The sequence below is a fragment of the Nilaparvata lugens genome, chromosome 2, assembly GCF_014356525.2.
Source record: "Nilaparvata lugens isolate BPH chromosome 2, ASM1435652v1, whole genome shotgun sequence".
In the NCBI taxonomy this organism is placed as follows: domain Eukaryota; kingdom Metazoa; phylum Arthropoda; class Insecta; order Hemiptera; family Delphacidae; genus Nilaparvata; species Nilaparvata lugens.
The window spans coordinates 81,450,014-81,474,799 of NC_052505.1; the positions used below are offsets into that span (position 1 = coordinate 81,450,014).

Here is a 24,786-nt window from a genome sequence, read left to right on the forward strand (position 1 = left end):
CTCAAATCAAGTATTATTAGTGATTAGGAGTAATAGCATTATCAACAACGATAAGAAAACATGTATTATTGTGATTTAATAATTATGAGAACTCATTGGTAAGATCAAAAAATTATAAAGCGGCATAATTATTATTGGCGGATTACAAAAATAAAATAAAATAAAATGCATGAACATTGAGGTTAGAGTTACTTGTTTACGTTTTGAAAAGAATTAGTCGATCTGGATAAATCGATAATTATCCGAACCAATACTGAATGAATCAGCTGATTATTCGATCAACCCATATGACCGGTTGAATCATATAAAATTCACTCATAAAGGATATATTATGTATACTAAAGGAAGTCGATGTGTAGAAATACAAATAGCTATTATTTCTGTATAATATTTATTATAATCTAAAAAAGCATGATAAATCAAGAGTATAAAAAACTCATATAAAAACTAAATGTATTATCTATTAAAATCGTATGTTACGATTTATTTATGAATTCAATTTAAGATAAATACCCCATATATCTGTATAAAAACTTCTTTTATTAAATTTTTTCTATTGTAAAGCCGAGGAAGCCCTGATTCCCAAGGCAACCAATTGTATTGAGTCTATTAAATTGAGGGCCAATCAGAGAGTAGCTTATAGAATTATTCTAGGAAGAAGCAAATTTTTCTGAAAACCTCTTTCTTCTGGCTTAAGATCCCAACCCGAGAGGATGCACATGGAGTTTAGGGTCTTTTCTTATTCCTTTTAAAAATTTTTTAATGAATTATTAAGCCAAACCCTTTTTTAAATGTAATGTATGTTTGTTGAATGTTAATTGTTTGTGAACTCAGTGCTGTCAAGGAGTTCGTAATTGTAAAGATTCCCATAAAAATAGCTTTAATTCGAAAGAAACTTATAAAAATCTGGATCACACGTTAGCCCAGCAGTGACGAAAAGGAGCCTACCTAATTAATTATTGGAAATAATTAATTCAATCCACGAGAACATCCAGAACTTCAGTCAGTGAGTGATAAGTCAAACCAAATGAGCTCATTTGTCTACGTTCAGTGGGGTAATAATTAATAAAAAAGCGCTATTCCAATTAATTAGAGTTAAAATAAAAAGTCACCACGTGTTGAACAATATCACATAGTTCACAAGAACATTTTATAAATTTATTTATTATATGTAGGAAGCTTACTTCCATGCACTGCCCGAATTCATATTAAAAGCCCTGAGATCTCATGTTCGAATATTAATTTATTAAATATTAATTTTGTTTATTGAACAAAATATACCATATCAAACTTATAGACCGAACAGGTTTTTATCTGCAGAATTTGTATTGATTGGAAGTCTAAGTACCAGTATTAAATATAATATATTTATGAATTTGAAATTCATTATTGTGAATATTAGCAAAGCCTGTGATAATTATTCAGATTTTAAAAATAGATTATTTAAGTGAATTATAGTTATATCGAATATTTTATGCACATTTTTTCTATGGGAATATATTTTGTGTTTTATGTCAGCATACAAATCATAGAAATTTATTTTATCCTAGTTCATCTCGTGTTATATAGTTTGAGCTGTTTTGGTACCAACAAATATTCTAGCAGCACTTAAAATCATAGAATCAAATAATATTAACCTTATTCAGAGCACTCAATATTTATCATCCTTTGATGATATTCATTTCATCAGCCAGAACAAATATATTAAGAAATTATATTAATAAGGTTCCAGTTATATCATATAAGGATCCAGAGAGCTTCAAGAACTGGCGTTGTAAGTTCTAAGGAATTTTGAAAGGGTATATTGGTGAATACTTGTACTCACGACGAGCGTTTTAAGAATCAACTAGAAACAACTATAGTTGGTCCTGATTATTCTTTAGTGGTACATGGTTACTGATAATCAGTCATCAAATATTCTTTTAATTTCCTTACTGGTATTCTTCAAGAACTTCATAGAAGCAGCGGTAAGAATTATCAATACCTGGTCCTTGAACCTTATGGTGATTATTTGTATTTATAAAATTCATGTTTCTACCACTGAGCTAGAGCTGAGGTTTGAACCCAGTAATTTTGCGAGCCGGAAGGCCTTAATTTTTTGTGAATTTATTCGCAAAAGAGGGAATTTAGAGACTGCTCTTATAAATACCAGAAACATCGTATTATCTGTGAAGGAATTGCAATCTACAACTTCTCACAATAGCTTCATAACGTGGGACTCTATCATAAGAGATAACCCCCCCAGGAGCACAACTTCACACAATGGCACCCAACCAGTGGAGCATGAGGAAAAGCTTACCTACTCAATCTTACTATCAATGATTAAAGAAATTATTGATAAAACTGAAAGCTGCAAGAAACATAATCTGAAGTTGTTTCGTCAAGATATATCTGATGATTTATTGTAAGTTTCTGGCTAAAATAATTGAGTTGCTCTTCAAATTAAAATTTTTCAAGCTGCATAAATACAGACAAACTGTATCACAGGAGTTTGAGAACATAATTCTCATAATAGAGAAAATTGGATGGAAATTTCCATAAAAGTTATAGTAAAAATTTTGATTTTGATCTTTGAATCTAGACATTGTATGCTGACCAGGGTTATAGGTTATTTGAGGCATTATAATACTATCGTTATTCAGGAGGATAAGACCCTAATTAAAATTTTAAGAACTATATTAGTGTAATTTGTAAGCCATATCTGTCTATGTTGATAAGCGTACCTGTAGCACTCGAAGGTCTTTTTGTAATATATGTACATGACACTTGAAACTTCAACACAACACAATTTTATCCAGACTAGGCACTATCACTGAATCCATTTTAATATTCCTGAGACTTGGCAACACACTTGGCTATTTACTCGAAGTTTTCCATAATAACGTCACCATGAACCAGTCGCCAGCTAACTCGCAGATTTCCTACTTCAGCGAACATCCCCAAAACTATGTAGCCACGACACCGGCAAATCAACAGCCCCAGGACGATGCAGCGGAGACCCCACGAGAGAGAGAGGGAGGCAGCATATGCTCCATCAGTTTCGACCCGCAAAACTTAGCCCAATTGTCTTCTACGAAGATTGATAACGTCGTCGATGCGATTAATTCCGATGAGAGTCCGGCGGAGGGAGATGAGGGAGTGAGGGCGTCCAACCCGGTACCGGCGTCTCCGCAGATCGCTCCAAGCGTCGCCGAAGGAACGGAGAATGCCGCTACCCAATCGCCATCCGATATCGCCACCCAATCGCCATCCGATATCGCCAGTCAACCGCCATCCGCCACCAACCTGGAAAAACGCAATACAACATTAGACTCTTCAGTCGGTTACATTACCAATCTTATGGCAAATGATTCTACAAACGAACTCAAACTCATGCTCAGTCAAATCTTAGCAAGACAGGACAATGAAGCGAAGGCAAACCGGGAAGCTATGCAGAAAAATAGTGAAACTATCACTGAAAATATTACCAAGACTGTACAAGAAGGTATTAAAACCATGGATGCAAAATTTTCTAGCTTCAGGGAGGAAGTGAGAAATATAATAGATACAAAAATAGATACTCAATCTGCAGTTATCAAAAAGCTAGAAACTCGTCTAGATGATGTCACCTGTCAAATAAATGAACGGTTGGATGACGTACCAAAGGAAGTTGAAAAACAGGTAGACGTATTAGGTGAGGAGAGAGGTACCACTATCATAGAAGCTACAACGGAAAAGGTATTAGAAAATAAATGCGGGATAGAATCGAAGATGGGTGAAAATGTCAATAGAATGGAAATAATAACTAAAGAACAAAGTGACGTGCTGATAGGTATAGCGAACTTAACGGGGGAGGGGGCGAAATCAGGTGAGAGATGCGATGTATTAGAAAATGCCGTAGTCGGACAACAACTAAAGATAACCACATTATATGGCGAAGTGAAGGAGAACATAAAAACTATAGATGATAAATGGACCGCAAGTGAGGAAAGAGTCTCCAGACTAGCGACATCCATGGAAAATATTCCAGCCAGCAGAATACATTATATACCGATTGAACCAGTAAATAGCACTCAACCTTTCCAAAATCTTGGAAAATTTGATAATTCCTACCGTCACATGCAACCCAAACCATTTGTGGACCAAATAAGAGCCGTTCAAGAACTGACACCCACCTCTTGGTTAATGTGGCGTTTCCAATTATCCAGTCTACTACTCGGCGAGCCGCTGATGTTTTTCCAGAGCCGGATGCGAGATATCAACAGCCTGGAGGACTTCATCTCCCAGTTCCTGCAACAGTATTGGAGTAAATGTAAACAGATGGACGCATTGTCAGAAATTATTTTATGCACTTACGATAGTAAAAATAGACAATCCTACACTGATTTTATAACAGATTTAATGTATAGAAACTATCAGTTAGACGAATCTCTAGCTGATTCATCACTGGTCCACATCTTATCAAAAAAGCTTCCTTACAATGTTCGCATGACACTGGCAGTATCTTCGATTTCCAGTTGTGAAGAACTGATAGAACATTTACATTCTATCCAATCAGCTACTTCTGAACCAAATCATATAAATAAACAAGCAAGAAATTTTAATCAGCAGAATAGTAATTTCAAACAAAACAGTAATAATGAAAATCATATAGCAAATGCTAGAGTAAATGCGCAAAGTGCAAAGTACACTGAAAATAATTACAGAAACAGATTTCAATACCGAAACAGTAAACGGTATCACAAAGGAACATATTATGATAACAGACATCATTGGAATGGAAATAATAAACAGGACGTAAATTTCACGAATCAGGACGAAAATAATCAAAATAATAACAGAGCAAATACATCATATACAGTGGCATGCACAATAAAAACAGACCAACAACAACCTACAGTAAATCAACCACCAGAACAAATCCACCACCGCACCAGCCCGCCACCAAATAAAGAAGCCAAACAAGCATCAAATTCGGTATGCAAAAAACAACCTATATTAAGTCTGTTATTCCCCTCCGAGGATCTACCACCAGTAACCAGCCCACCACCGAAAATAATCTACAGCATCAACACAGAAATAATTAAGGAATCACCGATAGTAAAATCTGAAAATGAAATACCGCCTACATGCACCGAACCTGTATACAAGCATGCAATAACCCCACAACCTACCCGATTGGAACAGCCACCGTCCAAACATCGTTGGATTCACCCGCGGCACACTAGGTTCAAGGAGCAAACCGCTACCAAAGCAAGCCGAAAGTGTGACCGGCAGGACGACGTCGGAGCGAACCCTAGAGTCCAACACCGGAAGGCCCACCGGAGAAAACGACAGAGAAGGCCACGGAAGAGAGGTTACCGTCCGCATGCCAAATTCAAACACCACAAAAAAGAGGCACAGGAACCAAGCGACCAGGAAAAGAAGGCAGCATGCAGAGAGGATAACCGACACCAGAATGAGATGAATATTTGGACCGACATGCACCCGAAGCACACACGGTTCAAGCAAGTAGCTTACCGTAGTGATGGCTACCACAGGATAAATAAAAGGAATATGCTCACAAACAATGAAAATTTAATAATGGATACCGGCCTGGATTATGATGTAAGGAACTATTATAGGAAGCTATTGGAAGATGAAAAGCATGCAATAAAATTGAAAGAAAGAAGGAATTGTTTATCGGAGGAAAGAATATCTAGTTGTTGTTTATTAAGAGGTTATGCTATGTCCTTAACAAGTATGTTGATCTATTTTGCAATGATTATTGGTATGACTATGATGTCAGTTAAAGAACATGTGGAAAATATAATAATGGATGATAAAACGTGTGAAATAAAATTGAATGGAATAGTGAATTGTTCATTGGAAACAGGAGTATATGATTGGTATTTATGGAAAGGTTATGTTGTGAGAAACACGGTAAATACATTGATTTATTTCGTGAATATTATTATTATTATGGCTGTGATAGCAATTAAAGAAAATATTATTAATGCAATGAGGAATGAGGGCGTATCTTATATTGAAAAGATTGATTCAAAAATTTTCAAAACTAATCTGAAACTCAGAATGATTCAAAATACACCAAATAGATACTCTAGGCTAGCCAGGATAAGAGAGCTGATGGAGAACCAGTCGTCAAAACCGCCGAACAATTCACAGAATCAAAGCCAAATACTTCTAATCTCAAGCCGTATTATCGAGACAATAAGCGATAAGAAAGTAAACAATAATATTTGGATTCTTGGACCTACCTGACAAGAAATACATACCAGATGAACACCAGGCAACACACTTATTTCGCAGACGAGTATCCACTTCGAACAACAACACCTGAAAATAAAGAAATAAAAAATTTAGAAACCATTTTTTAACACCTTTCTTATTGATGAAACAAGAGAATAAATAACTTCTAATGTTAAAAAGCCAACTTACCTTCATGTAGCAGGAAGAAACATCAAGATGGCGACAAGTGACAAGCCGAAGCCAACGTAAACCAGCTGTACACTACGAAAACCAGAATAGTCAATGCCTATTAAATCATCAAAGTTGATACCCCGAATAAGAAGATCAAGTGTCATATAAATGTGAATGCATGTAGAGATATTATAGAAATATTATATTATTATTATTTATGTATAAACTATTAAGAAAATCATTAAAATTATCCGCCAAATGATCAAACCGCATAGTTGCCACCAAAAGCATTAATCCCAAGTCTCAATGTATTAGAGGAATAAGAAGTTCGTGTTGATAAAACCTACCAAAGATTATCTTTAAAAATATCCATTACATGAAAACAAAGCCCAATTTCTGCAAGAGAATGAAATGAAAATGTACAAGTCACTGTTCTATGTTGAGGGAGAAAAATGTTATACTCTGCAAGTCGGAGAATTATCAGTTTGTTAGGTTGGCAATGATTTTGCACCAACATTCAAATGTGCTTCTGGCCTGAGGGCAGAGCGTGGATTAGAAAAAAGATTTATATTATGTATGTAGAAGGAGATTGGCCGATGTAAGGCGTATGTATTTGAATTGAATTTATTTATTGTTGTATATGTTGTTGAATTGTTAGGAGGTAAGATTCTCAGTAGAGTTATTAGCAGACTTTGTAACATATATGATTTCTGATCCAAAACCAACTGGATCATAAAATTTATATTATATTCTCGAATTGTCGTTTTAAATCAGAAATCAGAGGGCGTTTTGTGTCACGTGGTAATTTGAAACCACCAAATATTTCTAAATGAGCCAATAAAATGTAATAGAACTATAAAATTGGAAAGAAGGTTAGACCTATCTAAAGAGTAAATCAACTCAAATCAAGTATTATTAGTGATTAGGAGTAATAGCATTATCAACAACGATAAGAAAACATGTATTATTGTGATTTAATAATTATGAGAACTCATTGGTAAGATCAAAAAATTATAAAGCGGCATAATTATTATTGGCGGATTACAAAAATAAAAAATAAAATAAAATGCATGAACATTGAGGTTAGAGTTACTTGTTTACGTTTTGAAAAGAATTAGTCGATCTTGGATAAATCGATAATTATCCGAACCAATACTGAATGAATCAGCTGATTATTCGATCAACCCATATGACGGTTGAATCATATAAAATTCACTCATAAAGGATATATTAAGTATACTAAAGGAAGTCGATGTGTAGAAATACAAATAGCTATTATTTCTGTATAAATATTTATTATAATCTAAAAAAGCATGATAAATCAAGAGTATAAAAAACTCATATAAAAACTAAATGTATTATCTATTAAAATCGTATGTTACGATTTATTTATGAATTCAATTAAGATAAATACCCCATATATCTGTATAAAAACTTCTTTTATTAATTTTTTCTATTGTAAAGCCGAGGAAGCCCTGATTCCCAAGGCAACCAATTGTATTGAGTCTATTAAATTGAGGGCCAATCAGAGAGTAGCTTATAGAATATTCTAGGAAGAAGCAAATTTTTCTGAAAACCTCTTTCTTCTGGCTTAAGATCCCAACCCGAGAGGATGCACATGGAGTTTAGGGTCTTTTCTTATTCCTTTTAAAAATTTTTTAATGAATTATTAAGCCAAACCCTTTTTTAAATGTAATGTATGTTTGTTGAATGTTAATTGTTTGTGAACTCAGTGCTGTCAAGGAGTTCGTAATTGTAAAGATTCCCATAAAAATAGCTTTAATTCGAAAGAAACTTATAAAAATCTGGATCACACGTTAGCCCAGCAGTGACGAAAAGGAGCCTACCTAATTAATTATTGGAAATAATTAATTCAATCCACGAGAACATCCAGAACTTCAGTCAGTGAGTGATAAGTCAAACCAAATGAGCTCATTTGTCTACGTTCAGTGGGGTAATAATTAATAAAAAAGCGCTATTCCAATTAATTAGAGTTAAAATAAAAAGTCACCACGTGTTGAACAATATCACATAGTTCACAAGAACACTTTATAAATTTATTTATTATATGTAGGAAGCGTACTTCCATGCACTGCCCGAATTCATATTAAAAGCCCTGAGATCTCATGTTCGAATATTAATTTATTAAATATTAATTTTGTTTATTGAACAAAATATACCATATCAAACTTATAGACCGAACAGGTTTTTATCTGCAGAATTTTATATTGATTGGAAGTCTAAGTACCAGTATTAAATATAATATATTTATGAATTTGAAATTCATTATTGTGAATATTAGCAAAGCCTGTGATAATTATTCAGATTTTAAAAATAGATTATTTAAGTGAATTATAGTTATATCGAATATTTTATGCACATTTTTTCTATGGGAATATATTTTGTGTTTTATGTCAGCATACAAATCATAGAAATTTATTTTATCCTAGTTCATCTCGTGTTATATAGTTTGAGCTGTTTTGGTACCAACAAATATTTAGCAGCACTTAAAATCATAGAATCAAATAATATTAACCTTATTCAGAGCACTCAATATTTATCATCCTTTGATGATATTCATTTTCATCAGCCAGAACAAATATATTAAGAAATTATATTAATAAGGTTCCAGTTATATCATATAAGGATCCAGAGAGCTTCAAGAACTGGCGTTGTAAGTTCTAAGGAATTTTGAAAGGGTATATTGGTGAATACTTGTACTCACGACGAGCGTTTTAAGAATCAACTAGAAACAACTATAGTTGGTCCTGATTATTCTCTAGTGGTACATGGTTACTGATAATCAGTCATCAAATATTCTTTTAATTTCCTTACTGGTATTCTTCAAGAACTTCATAGAAGCAGCGGTAAGAATTATCAATACCTGGTCCTTGAACCTTATGGTGATTATTTGTACTTATGAAATTCATGTTTCTACCACTGAGCTAGAGCTGAGGTTTGAACCCAGTAATTTTGCGAGCCGGAAGGCCTTAATTTTTTGTGAATTTATTCGCAAAAGAGGGAATTTAGAGACTGCTCTTATAAATACCAGAAACATCGTATTATCTGTGAAGGAATTGCAATCTACAACTTCTCACAATAGCTTCATAACGTGGGACTCTATCATAAGAGATAACCCCCCCAGGAGCACAACTTCACAACAATAACATTACAAACTAAAAAAAAAATGTCAAGCTTACCAGTTGTAAAAAAATGTACTACTGTGCAGGCCTGCAGTTCAAACAATATTTTGCCAGTATGATTAGATGTAGGATAATCGATAAACTATTGAACGTTTTATACATTCCAATACATACTTTAAACCACAGATTCAAGCCTTAGATTTGGTTCGGTTACACAAAAGCCTGTTAAATTTTGATCATGATTGAATGCCATGAAAACCAATAAAAGAACGTTTTTGATAGATTGAAATAAATAAATAATAATTGAAAAGTTTTTTCTTGAAAAGACGACTACTCTGGTTCTTGTGATTTCGTGACATTAATCACTGTTAAAATTCAACAGGCTTTTGTGCAACCGGGCCTTTGCCTATGATTACACCAAAACGGTGATTAGAAAATAAGCTGTAAAATATGCTTATCTCTTATTAAAATACTTGGAAGAATAATATTCCAATACCTTTCTATACTCTGCACAGTAGAAGTATGAAAGACTCAACTACTAAGGATTGTTGTACACTCGTCTATCGATTGTTTCAGTTAGAAAAGTAGTTTCATGCAGTAACTCTATGCATACTGAAATGTAACATTATTATACAGCTTCAACTTGAAATTTGTGAATCTTTTCATCCCAAAAAATACGTCACCAGGAAAATGTTATTAAATGTACTTACTATCTATTATTGGTTTAAAATCTTCTCCAGCATCATTAATTTATTTCATTCTGGAAGCAAGAGAATACGAAGTGTTCTTTCTTTGAGTACATTTTGATAGTCTATTATTCTAAATAAGCAATTTGTATTTTATCTCAAAAGACAAATCCAGTTGGATTTGTTTTTTGGAATAATAAATCAATATGAAAAACTGTTAAATAATTTATTCTTCGAAACATGGGATCATATAGGGTTTATAAATAGATTATTCATGTAAAAGAGGGTTGCATCTTATGAGGATTTATAATTTTCCGACTCTCTAGCATCTAACTTAGAAAGCGTGTCCATTTCTCTATACTTACATTACGATATTGAACTATCAAAGATTATGGTATCCGTCAGACGACCATATTATAGAGCACGTCTCAGAATATGAAAGTGGATCGATATAAGCTACTGCTTGCCATCTTTATGGGGAGACGTGAGTCATAAATATCATACACTCCACATCAATTTCTCATACACTTGTTCAGGATATTTCAACCTTGAAAGAAAACTTGTTTTCAACAACAAAAACTATATCTATCAGATCAGGAATAGATGTACTGGAAACTCTGCCATCTTTGAAGAAGGTGGTAATACAATTTGATTGAGTAATATCAATATAAAATGGGTTGTGTGGACATAAATTATTGAATGACTGTCAAGAATTTTCCCTACATTAAAAATGATCATGCGAATCAAGGAATATTGTTTTGATCAACAAATACAATCATTGTCAGATGAAGCTCCAGGAAATTACGAAACTTCAAAAATTCTCAGAATATACTTGAAGGCTGAACCAATTCAGTTTCCAAATTGGGCATGAGATTATGAAAACTGAATGAATAAATTGAAATTTGGCGAACAATATTACAAATTTCTAGAACAATAAGGGATCATCAAAGAATCACATCGGGAATGTGAGATATGGGAAACCCAGCACAACTCTCACAACTCTCTCAATAGATATTTCCAGTAATAACTGAAATATCTTCATTCAATATCGGTCTCAATTTTCGAGGAGTGATGCGTTCACTATCATCATGCTGCATTATGATTATAGGAATTCAGGGAGTTGAAAAATTGAGATAGTAATCACACTTCATTTGAGGCAAGAGATTTAATTTTTTCGGAAAGGATTTGGTTTGAATTACTTCATGGTTCATGAACGGTCTTGCTTTTTCCTCAATAATAAAGGCCAGAAGATTTGCAATTTCACATGAAATGAATCATACATCTGAGAATTACTCTTGTTAAGAAATTCTTTACGGTACATAATAACACATTTCTGCTGCATAATTATGCTATGACGAACATCTACAAGGAAAATACCTCTGTCCGGGTATTTTTGATGGATATAAGAGATTACAAAAACAATCTTTATATGTGGTATTTCAGAATTAAAAGGAGGAAACTTTCACGAAATATTTATTGTAGGTTGTGACTTCTAGATTGTGAAGAAAATCACGCTTCGCAGAATACTAAGAATCTGCACATCATTATTTCAATAGCACCTCGACTCATTAACCCCTGAGTCATTTAGACTATTTATATCTGCACCTTCGCAGGTGAATATGGATGAGAAATTGACTATTATTCAATCTATTATTCATAATCAATCACTACCTACTATTAAGGAAGCAAAACAATAGTCAGATCATCCGTTGAATTATCATTTGATTGCCTATTCAATTGCTGATGATTTGATCTGATACCTTGGTTTAGTACCTTTGATTTAATACGTCATCAAAAAAGTCATTCCTGTAATTTAAACTTTGCAGAATCTATAGGAACAGATTGTCTAGAATATTAATTGCATAAAATAATAATTCTGCCACGAATTTTTGCACTGTTCCGATTATTTTTTAAAAGAATTTCTTTGATAAAGTGTGGGTCCCAGTATTACCAAAGAGAAACGATAGCATAAGTAGATATCCCATGGTATAGGGCGTTTATGTCGCAAGTTTTACTATTATCCCAAGCCGATAGTTCATATAGTTCTTTCCTATGCAGCTGTGTGACGCTGGTAGTCTCTCAAATTGTGCCGTTCATACACTATCACCCCAACAAGACAGTAAAAATTGACAATAATCGACAGCAATCGGCTTGAGATAACAGTAAAAGTTGCGACATAAATTCCCTATACCATGGGATATCTACTTACGCTATTGTTTCTCTATGGTATTACCCATTCAAAAGGTTGATTCAAAAGGTACCGTAATAACTTTATTCAACTCCAAGAGTCGAAAAAAACTTAAGACCACATTATCAAATTTACCATAACACTCATTAAGAATTTAGAACGAGTTCGTAATAGAATTAAATTATTGGCGATCGGATAGTTGGAGATACAGAGTGGGTGAAAAATTTAGGAACGGCTCAATATTTCTTATACACAAGGATAATTTGGTGGTAGGTATGATTTTGGGGAATGGAGATCTTATTCAAATTTGAAATACAGTACTACTTTTCTGTGACTTCAAAATGTTGGTCCACCATCTTCCATCCATCTCTACTTTGACTTTGGTAGAGAGTTAGTGGGAAGGATATTTTTAATATTCTTTCCAAAGAATGGACATTGATATGTCCAAAGCTCCGCCAATTTATGTAGATCATAACAATATCATCTATAGCTATTACCAATTGCTTTTTTCATATCATATGCAGTTCAAAAATCATTTTCTTAGTCTATATTATGTAAATTCATCTATAATTTTGCTGTATTGTAAGCTTTTGTATATAAGTGTAAAAGCTAGTATATATTGTAATCTACATAAATAAAGTACTCAATCAATCAATCAATCCACTTTTTTGGATGTAAGGACATTCTTTTAAATATAGAGGAGGTCAAAAGATTGATTTCAATGCGAAATTCAAGAAAAAAATGAAAGGCAAAAACCGCATATCGTTAACTCATATCGTTTCGAATATATTAACAGATATAAGGATTGTGGTTGTGCAACTATCCACGATTCTACTTTGTGCGAGTAGTGGACCTGGGTTTATTCATCACAATTATAGAGTATTTAGTGTATATATATTATACGGTATATATTATGCTTTTGGGTTTCATGGTTCGAACAATAACATTTTTCAGTCATTCGTCATTGAATTATTATAATCCTTAATCATAGGGTACACATGTTGTTAGGCTAAAAATTGAATCAAGGCTAAATATTAAATTCCAGATAACTTGCTCGTTAATTTTTCGAATGTAGGTTTGTCGTCTAGGTTTGTCGGTTAGGTGTATCGTACTTGATCTCAAGGTCTTAGACACAAAAATCTCTGGATACTTCTACCTTTTATTGGTTTATTTCCTTATGTTTGTTATTTCTTTATGAAACTGGTTGAGTGTGTTGAATTAGTAAACGTCCTTTGCCTTTCATTTATATACAGTATTCTTTTTTGTTTTGGCTTCTACTACTTGTTAATTTATGTCATGTATGTTTATAGTTTGGAGGTGAACTGTGTGGAATAATTATTAAACGTCCTTTAGATTTTATTGAGATACAGTGTATTTTATTTTGCTTTGTGTACTACAGTTTGTTTTTTATTTCGTGTGTGTTCCAAGTTTTGAAACAGGTTTAGTGTGTTGAATTAGTAAACGTCCTTTGGCTTTCATTTGTATCTAAAATTTTATTTTGTTCTGTGACTACTACTTGTTATTTTCATCGCATGTGTGTTCCAAGTTTCAAAACCGGTTTAGTGTGTTGAATTAGTGTCCTTTATTATTTCTTTAGAGAACTGAAGGTTGAGTTCTATCCAGCAATTCAATACTAATGCTTTTTAAAACCTGCTATTCTTTTAATTTTAGATTTGTTTATTCTTCTCTCAATCGTATTATTTTTCATTGTCTATGTAGGCCTAATTGAAAATCATACTGCGTAGAACTGCAGATTTGGAATGGAATACGAAGTTAGAAGGTTTTGAAACACAATAAAAATTGTGCTAAGCTAAGTAACAAATTGCATAGTGCATACTGAAACAATAATACTCAACTGAGAAAAGTATCATTCATATCACTGTGCTCAGTGATGAGTACACCATACTACTCTCTCACTCTCTCTCTCTCTCTCTGACCCAAACCTGCAGAAAAAGGTCATTAGTCGTCATGCGCAACACACCCCTCCACCCACCCAAATTCAAGACGTCATCTTTAATACTTCCAACCTTTTTTTGGATCTCCCCAAGATTTGCTTCTGAAAGAATATTTTTCAAATAGCAATATCTTGTAGATGATGGCCTACGTTAAGCCTATATCAGTCATTATGATTGGAATGAACAATCTTTTCATGCAGTGTGTTCCGATACTTGAAAACCCTCCAGAAGCTCTTCATGTACCGTGCCGGTATACATTTAATAGGTAAAAGGTATGTGATTTTAGGATGAAAACTGGTAACAATTCGTTTTGAATTTTACATGAACAGGTTGCGGGAAAATTCTCAAATAGCTATAGGGACTCACAAACAATCAAGTCTTCGACAAAGGACCCTTTAACCAGAGCAGCTTTGAGCGCAAACTGCACAATGGGTCTGAAAATTCCATTTATTGAATTTCTGGCGGTTTCATTGTATTCGCCTCTCACATCCCTTTGACGGCGTCTCTCTGTTCAGATTGAAGTAAGGTATTTATTCACGTATTCCTGTTTTATAATATCCCAATGCGATTGGCGAATTCAGTTCGCAGTTTTATATGAAAAATATAATTGAAATTGAAACTACATTACATTTCACGTTATTCTTACGTAGTCTAATATCTGTGATGAATTTTTCACACATTCATTATATTGGTTGACAGTTTTACGAGTTTGCACTTTTCGTACCTACCCTGATTTTTCAAGTTTGTCTTTTTGACTTTGATCGATTTTGATAATATAAAATTTTTTTTAATATAAAACACTAGGACAATTTTACAAAATTGAACAATGTAATGTTTATCACTCGTTGAACAATGTGAAGACTTTAATACATTTTTATATAATCCCGGGGCTATTTTACAAAATTAAACAATATATAATGTTTATCACTCGTTGAACCAAGTGAATTTTTTCCATGTTTTCAGCGTAGTATTTAGTCAAATATCCAAATAACAACTAGGGGCTTCAAACATTTTACCGGGAAAAACTTACATGTAACTTACTGAATACAGGAAACATTCTGAGCCAAAAATATTCTACTATGACATTTTATCAATAATCCAAATGGCCGAATCTGCCTTCCTAGTTATGGTAATTGAAACTTTTACCCAAGAAGGTTTTTCGTTTTCCTCAACATAGTACAGAGAATAATATGTTAGTAGACTACTATGCTAGAAATGGGGGTCATACGCTTTTGGCTATTCTGTCTAATATTACGGCAATGTGTAATGTAAGTTTTGCTAATCTTCATTAACAAAGAGAGGTTGAATTAAATCAATTGAGTCAGTAGCGTGACAGTAATTCAAACGGCTCATACGTTTTTGGCTATTCTGTCTAATACTACAATGTATAGACTAATATAAGTTTCGCTAATCTTCATTAACAAAGAAAAGGTGAATTAAATCAATTGAGTGAGTTGTAATAATTCAAATACCCCGCGTACCTCGTCCATTTCTCCGTCTCATTTCGTCTCGAAGTTCATTTCCATTAGAACAATAAAGAGCGATTCAATTTCCTCACAAGCTCTATCAAGATTGAAAATCGTATCTATTTCCCGTTTATTTCCGCATAACCTCATAAATCTAATAACGAACAGTTTCAGGCCGGCAGTTCATCTTTGTTCGCAGTGGAAACGCTGCAAAACACATTATCTGCCCATTAGATCCTGATGGCTTCTATAGTAATAATATTGATCCCTCCTCTACGCTTCAACTAAATAGGAAAGTTGTAGAAATGCTGCCGTCAAGCTGAGGTAACGGTGATGAATATAGACAGACACCTCATTAAAGAAGGAAAACAGAAAAATTTGCATATATTGATCTCAATGAATATTAATGAAAATCAATTAGCAAGAAGTGATCAATGAATTATTTTTTGTTTATGAGCAATGAAAAAGATTATGTTTACGAAAATATTCAAGAAATGCAATTAGGTTTCAAGCTGAAATCATTATATTCTTCATCGATCAGTTGTGGACGAAAATCCTTGAAAATTGTAATGCATTATTGTGGAGTAGCAATTTCTTTGAATCTGGCTGAGCTATCAGTTTTTCAGATATTAGAGAAAACGGCATCAATATAACTTACCTCCATAAAAATGGTGATATGAAAAAAGCGAAGAAAAATAGATTGGTAAGAATACTCACTGGGTATCTCTGTATCTATAGTGGCAAATTTATATTTTTTACTTTCCTTGCCCTATTACCATAGGTAAGGAAAGTATTGCTTTCCGAAAAAAATTAAGGTACCCCAATTTCTAAATTCCTATACGTTTCAAGGTCCCCTGAGTCCAAAAAAGTGGTTTTTGGGTATTGGTCTGTATGAGTGTATGTGCGTCTGTGTACACGATATCTCATCTCCCAATTAACGAAATGACATGAAATTTGGAACTTAAGGTCCTTACACTATAATCATCCGACACGAACAATTTCGATCAAATGCGATTCAAGATGGCGGCTAAAATGGCGAAAATTTTGTCAAAAACAGGGTTTTTCGCGATTTTCTCGAAAACGGCTCCAACGATTTTGATTAAAGTTATACCTAGTCATCGATAAGCTCTATCAACTGCCACAAGACCCATATATGTAAAAATTTCAGGAACTCCGCCCCATCTATGCAAAGTTTGATTTTAGATTCTCCATTATCAGGCTTCAGATAAAATTTGAACAAAAAATTCGAGTGAAAAAGATTGAGCATGAGAATCTCTACAATTAATGTTCAGTAACATTTTCACCTAAAATTAAAAATGAGCTCGAAATTTGAGTAAATGTGATTATCCAATTATTGCAAACTGTTGGCAACTGTTGTTCTATTGAATGATTAACTATGAAGAGATAGCAGACCTCGTGTGTCTCCAGCGTTATTGCCCTGTCACCGGCTGGCTCAAATCTTTGAATAGTAGACTTGAGATGCGCGGGAAAACTAGCGTCAGGTGATCAATTTTCATAACGGCAAGGAAAGTTGTGTGAGTGCGCCACACCAGATTTTTATGATAGTAAGTTAGTGAGAGTAGGCTATGCTATCTCGATACTAGGCTGATAACATTCTATTTTTCCCTCAATTAATTATTCATGTTCCATTTCATTGGTAATTGATTTTTCAAGTCATCCTTTGAAAATTCACAACTTGCATTTTCATACCTTTTTTGTAAAAAAGTGTAACAGCTATCCTAGGAAAAATATTTTGTGTAAGTCAGTGGCGCCATTTCACCAAACTGCTAGGGGGGCAAAAACCAAGAGGTATGAGGGGGGGGGAAGGAATACCCCCAAAGGATAGAGGGTCCTGGGTTTTTCCCCATGAATATTACATCCAAGATATTATTAAATGCTTCATTTTTCCAGTTTTATACAAATGTGGAAGAAGTATCAATACAAACATATACATTATTATTTATCAAATCATGGAATATTTATTAGAAATATAGACCTACAGAGAGGCCCTAAAGTATAGGAATACACTGAAACAGATTTCTTAATATCATGGAAACAGATAAATTTTTCTTTTACAATAACAGTTTCAACAATTTTATTGGGGATCATATTCTAATTGGAAAAATAATAACTTCCAGTTAGAATGCTAAAGAAACTTTAAGCTGGTTCCATAATTTTCACCAACTCTGTACATACATTTATCGTCTGATTGCGCCCTTTCTTTTGCTTTCACTGTGACATCTTGCAACCTTGTTAATTCTCACATTGAAATTTATACAATAACTCACTCATTGCTCCCTGATCAATAATTGTACCCATTCTAATTCAAGCTTCAACTATACCACAGAGAAAAATATATTCTTTATTACTCCGTACTCATATATCCATACTTTCAAGACAATTTTGCTACATTGATGATACTGTAGAAGGAATTATACTACCACTGTTGAAAAAAGTATTAAATCAGAATGAGATTCTAAGGATTCGTGTAGATAGACCCGTATTTTCAATATTTATCTGCCCCCCCCCTAAATGGCGCCTGTATCATTTGTATTGATAAATATATTCAGATTCACTTTTGTAAATCTCATGTCGATTTTAAATGTTGACCAATAAAATAAGGTGAATTACCTCACATACTTTCACGATCCCGCATGTTCACTCTCATTGTCTATTATGAACAATACCAATACGAACACTGTTACCATACAAGTAGGTACGGTACCTCACTATATGCGTCGTGATTTATAAGGCAAAAGGAATGTATAGTATTGGTAAAAACAGGATTGCGACCAACATGGTATGTATCTTCTTACCAGTTATTTCCTCATAGAGCGATTGAAAGTCAATCTAAAGGTCGTTGTGTTCTCACCAGATCCTAAACTGGACAACAGGCGTGAATGAGTGAATTCGCTGCAATAGATGCCGTGTGCATGACGAAATACCTCAGCTTCTTCCTCTCTGCTGACTGGCATCGTGGATCATGCTGCATTGCTCTCAAACTTGAAATACTGTCAATATTTTCATATTCAATCAGTGAGGAGCAATCGCTTTTACTATTTCTATAAGGTCGATTGATTTGGAGATGGAATAAATAAACTTGTTCATCTGGTATCTGACTTTGAAGATGGATGACTGGTGGAGATTTGTATAGCATATCAAATCAAATGTTTTTATTGTCGTTAACAATTATACATGTTAAGAAAACAAAGATATTGTCAAATTTCACTAAAAATATCTTTGACTGACTTTCACTGACAATATCTTTGTTTTCTTATTATGGAGAGATTTCACAACATCACCATCAATTCTACTAATTTTATTAATTATACATGTATTGACAAAGTCGTGAAAACGGAGCATAGTCCCTAGTCCATAGTCCTCAAACATAGGAGTCAATGACATGGATGCTCATTTTTAGAGAAAATGCCTGTGGTGTAATAAGTACGAAGATACATGATTTTTGTGGAGAAAAACTTACAATCAATTCACTACAGCATGCCAATGCGTCGACCAGCTCTAAGTGAAACAGGAAACATTGTAAAAATTGAAAAGGAAACATGAAAACAGAAGATGAAGTTGGTAAATATGCATTAATATACTTGCACACAAGGTACCGTACACTAGCAATATGGGTATTGGATTTTGGATGCGAAACATATTCCTCACTCTGGGATAGGTGAGGAATTCAAATTCATAGAAAAGCATGTTTACGGCTACTGGAATCATTGGTGAAAATTACTGAAAAATAGTTGTGATTTTTTAATTGTATTTTGTAATTTTTACTTTGTTTCAAGTATTTCTATGAGAGGTAGAAATCTGTGAATAACCTAGAGTTACTAGGTTACTGGTAGGCAGGAATAGTGACGGAAAAGCAAATTTAGACAAGCACATGGATTTGTGCTCAGCATTTGCTATACAAAAAACAATACTGCCTAAACAGGGTGAAATTTTGAAGTTTAGCAATTATTTGTACACTTTGAAAAATAAATACATTGCATTTGCTGATTTTGAAAGTTTTATTAAGTACTTATTAAGTACTTTTATTAAAGTACTAGAATAACTCTAGTTACCTAGAGTTTGAAGAATGGAAAAATTGTCATAAAAATAAGGAGATTTGATAGTATGAGAGCTGGAACGCATATCGAGAAGTAGATTTTTCTCCGCCGTATTAAGTTATATAGCCTTCTATTACCAGTATTCCTAATTTTCGTACATTCTCAATCATTCTCATTATTTCTAATCATCCTCATTTTTCGTCTGAAAAACGTTCAATGTTCTATTATTTAATGAAAATGTCTACTGTGATTGTTCATTTCAGAGCATCTTTACGATAAAATGAATTCAAAATTATAGAGTCAAAGGGTTTTTTCATGCAATGAAATACGACTGTAGAGATTCCACTATATTTATACTGTGAATGCTTTATTTGAAAAGCACTACACAATATTACCTGAAAAAAATCATTCTAGTAGGTAGGTACATTGGTACTACCATAGAGAATGGATAAGCGTAAGTACTACCGGTATTACTATTGTAGCGTAAAAGGACTATTTGTTTGTCTCTGGCACTACCTATATAACAAAGCACTTCGTATGATCGTACTAATATTGTGATGATGTTCTTGCAAACTAAACTAACTCGTCTATCTAATCTGATATATTACTTGGGCCTATATTATTTACACTGTTATACATAGGCCTATAGTATGTACCGTACTTTAATATCGCAATGTCACAGAACATTTATTTGACCTTGAACTCACGTGTTGCAAATCCTGATTGCTAATGAGTTATTTATGCGCACATATAGATTATGAGTGGTTATAGTTTTACAGGAAATCTGTCATTCTTGCAACTCATTTCTCAAGAATTTCTTTGGCCTTCTTGTTTAGAGATAAGCGATACTGTAAATAGCATTAGCGCAATGCTAGTAGGTCTATATCGAAGGCCATGTAAGAGATTAGGCTCCTATCCACCATCACGTGTGAATCATTAGTGTTAAGTCAACTAAGTTTCAACTCTCTTATATGACTCCAGTTTTTCAACGCCGGTTGAGAGTTTTGCAGACCATTTCATTTAAAGCTCGTTTGGAATTGGAAATGGTGTCACTGTGAATAGGTCATAATTAGGACCAATGCTCACTAAAAAAGTAAATTTATTGAAAAAGTTCTTCAACCTTCATCACTTCCAGCTCATTAAATGAGTTACTTGAAAGGAATAAGATACAGTATTCAATATATAAGCAAATTTTTAAAAGGTATAGGCCCACCTAACTTTCTTTCTGAAAGTCTTCACTTGGATTTTGGTTGTAATGGAAAGTTGGAGCTGTTCTCGGAAATTACCGTGTACATAGATTGGATCATATATAGTTAGGCACTATTTAAAGTGAAGAGTAGATTAAACATTCACAAGGAATTAGTCTAAGCTTGCGAGAAATTCAACACTTCTATACGGTATATTATGTGAAAATTTAGTTGTATAGTTATAGGCTATATTTTTAAATTTGACTGGATGTAATGAAAAATTTGAATTTAATAAAATTCCATTCAATACTGATAGAAACTGAAGAGTGTTCTGTGAATCAGAACATTTGATTGAGAGGTACAATATTTATGAATTTTATGCTACAAAAATACATAGCTTTATACTTTCTTCTTTCATTCACTATCAATCTGTTTTCGTATTACTGATAAAAATCTCATGAAAAAGAAAATAGTACAATTATTCTCCTAGTATGAAACCTCTCGAAATCTTCGTTCCGTAGTCAATATTGTTGAAATGTCATTGAAACTTCAATTTCACCAATACATGCACTGGAGGGACATCCGTTGACGACATTTTCACTAATCATTGCCGATTCGTTCAGTGTCGTCCCTTCGAAAATGGAATGAATTATTGAACAAGTTAGGAAGTAATCACATTATAATCATATTAAACTCAACTGCGGTAGCCCACTATGATTAATAAATAATTGATGGGCATAATTCATGGCATATTGATCTTTTTGGCTCAACTCTCCTTTGCCTATGTACAATATTTTGATATTGGAATAATTAATTTCAAGTCGATGACTGTGTTTAGTAGATTGTACTGTCAATACTGGTATTGGTGATACTTTGTTCAAAAATGTCCATGCATATTAATTAAATTAGAATTCCGTATAATTTTGTACTGACATTATTTTGTTATTGTCAAGGTACGTATACATACTTGTGCACCACGTACAACAGGATCTCCGATTTACATCTCCAAGCTTCGTACAAACTTGAGCGCCATGAACACGCGCATTTCACTTTTCATCAGCTGAATACTATTTGTATTTGTACACAAACATTACACAAACAGTACACAAACAGTACACAAACAGTCGTCGCATCAGAAAAATTGAAATCCACGTGTTCGTGACGCTCAAACCTGTACGCACCTTAATATAATATATAGCCCCGACGAACACAAGCATTTCACTGTTCATTAGCTGATGATACAGTAAAATAGTACCTACAGATCAAGGTACCTACCTAGAATACATTATAGGTACATTGGTACAGATATAATAAGAATAGCGTCAGCTGATTAAATGTGAAATGCGCGTTTTCTGGAACACAAGTCTGTAAAGAATAGAATAGAATTTTATTAGTCAGTAGCAGGCCCGGCGAGCTTCGCACCACCAAATAGTTAATGCATCTCATGACAAACTTTAGCTGGATGCACACCTGTGGAGGCTCGATGCGGCATTTTGCATCCAGGTGCTTCTTTTGCTTATTGGTTTTGAATAGCAGATGCTATTATTCCAATTATTAATTCTAATAGATTTTATTAATATAGATAATTTTAATATAGATAACTGCAAAATAAATAATTTACTAAAAATCAATTAATTCTAAACTCCGAAGACATCACAATTATTCGAAACAAAGCAATGTCTTTAGCGCATGTAATAAGTATTTAACCTGAGGCCGCACTGCTGGATGGTAACACACAGAATAGTCATTTTGTTTTTAGTCGGGGCGTTTAGAATAAAGTACATGGGCAGTTATGGAGCAACACACACTTTTGCCTACTATCTACCGACGGCTGTTGGATGACGCAATGATTATAAAAGCTGATTTTTATTTCTGTTTGTGGCCAGCTCATCTCGAATCTTCTCCCATAAGGATTACATGTGAACTTTGAAGGACCGTAGGAAAAAGTCCTGAAGTCGGATTATGAATGTGATAGGTCATAAACCTGGTCCTGAACATAACGAACACAATATACTAAAAAATATCTTCAAATTCGGTGCACACATGAAAAAGTTATTGATTTTCAAAATTTGAGGCTCGATTATTATTTATTATAGATTCAATATTAATTTGAAAAAAATACATCGACTTCGTCAAAATACATCTTTTTTAAATCACTATTATTTATTAGTCAGTCTTGAAAATACAAAAAATAAAATTAACAAGTTATGTAAAACATATATCACAAGTAACTCATTATACCATAAGAGAAATGGTACCCAGTTTATAGAAAAAAATCATTTACTGTGTACAAACATTCATTAACTATAATACATATTTAATTTTATTTTTAAATTGAGTGAATGCTAGTAACTTTAATTTGTCTGGTATGGAGTTATATAATTTTATCGACATGACGAAGTTCTAGTTACTCTGAGATTTGGAATGGCTATATTGCGGAATTTTCATCAATTTCTCTCTACGAACACCTAAAATTCTACCTCAACCGATAATTTTTCATTTAAATAGTTGTAGATATGATTTTCCATGCCAATGTCCCCCAATAGAGCAAGTAGATGTCATTAAATATCTTGGAATCTTTATTAATTCATCTCTTAAATGGAACACCCACATAGCAACCTTGCAGAAAAATATTAATAGAGACCTATATAAATTTTATCACTTAAGATACCTGTGTAACAGAAAAATCCTCCGCACCGTATATTTTGCTCTAATAAATTCTAAATTAGAATATGGCATTGTATGCTGGGGTGGAGCAGCGAAAGTACATTTCAGTCCACTACAAAAATTACAGAAGCACTTTATTAGGATAATACTTTTCAAAAATCGAAGAGAGCCTTCGTTTCCTTTGTTCCAATCACTGGCTATTTTCCCACTTCGGCATTTATTTGCTTTTAAAGTATTAAGAATTTTCTTTTTGCGTAGTGGTAATGATGGGGTTTTTAGACCCTGCTTTTCTGAAAGACGAAGAAAGGATTCCATCTCACGACTACGGTACCTAGAATAAACTTCAGTTTTTTGCGAAATCATTTGTTTATCTAGGTCCAAAACTATATAACATTATACCTAATGATGGCAGGAGGAAACCCCCCTTACAAATTTCACGAAAATGATAAAACCTTGGTTGTTTCAACAACATGATTTAGACAGTTTACTTCAAGTTTTATCTTAACATGTCAGATTGTAGTTTTAACCTCATTGTTATCTCTTCATGAATATGTTAGTGCATTATAAGTTTTCTGAATTGTATTTTGAACTGTTTCTATATGCTTCTGATTTTTTTTTAGTTTTGTTATTCGACACCGGATTCAATTTTTAACTCTAAAAAAATTTTTAACTCTAAAAAATTTAAATTTTTAACTCTAAAACCGCATTCAATTTTTAACTCTTTTTTAGTTCTTTCGTTCTCTATAAACAGTATTTTCTTACAAAATTCTCATCATTGTACCGCAATGGCCGCAGATAATAATTGTTATTTATTTTATTTAGCAACCCTTACCTCTATATTATGAAATTTATATATAGAATGAATGTAAACTGGCAGCGTATATGAAAAATTGCTGCTAGTATAATTCTGAAACGATTATTGTATTTAACTGTTGTATTACTCAAAGGCAGAATAAAGTTAATTCTCATTTTAAGTCTATGTCTAATTCGTGTATTTATATTATGGTGAGGGACGCACCTTGTTATGTTATTTCCTG

General features: G+C 33.3%; 2 protein-coding genes across 2 annotated transcripts in view; one reads left to right on the plus strand and one right to left on the minus strand.

Moving 5' to 3' along the window:
• Positions 1-24,786, plus strand: part of LOC111062951 (zinc transporter ZIP1) — a 112,437-nt gene that overhangs the window by 84,215 nt on the left and 3,436 nt on the right. The window lies entirely within an intron of this gene.
• On the minus strand, positions 2,789-4,609 carry LOC120350003. Its single transcript, XM_039421891.1, has 2 exons — positions 4,155-4,609; positions 2,789-3,285 (listed from the first exon to the last, which is right to left on the minus strand). Exons 1-2 carry the CDS (start codon positions 4,257-4,259, stop codon positions 3,055-3,057), a joined length of 336 nt encoding a protein of 111 aa, XP_039277825.1. The 5' UTR covers positions 4,260-4,609; the 3' UTR covers positions 2,789-3,054.

What these genes read in the sequence shown, in the direction of transcription:
- LOC120350003 (XM_039421891.1), bottom strand. Translation starts at nt 4,259, where the DNA reads ATGAAGTCCTCCAGGCTGTTGATATCTCGCATCCGGCTCTGGAAAAAC. An exon ending in AACGCCACATTAACCAAGAG is followed by an intron (nt 3,286 to 4,154) that starts GTGGGTGTCAGT and finishes GCGTTTTTCCAG; the next exon opens with GTTGGTGGCGGATGGCGGTT.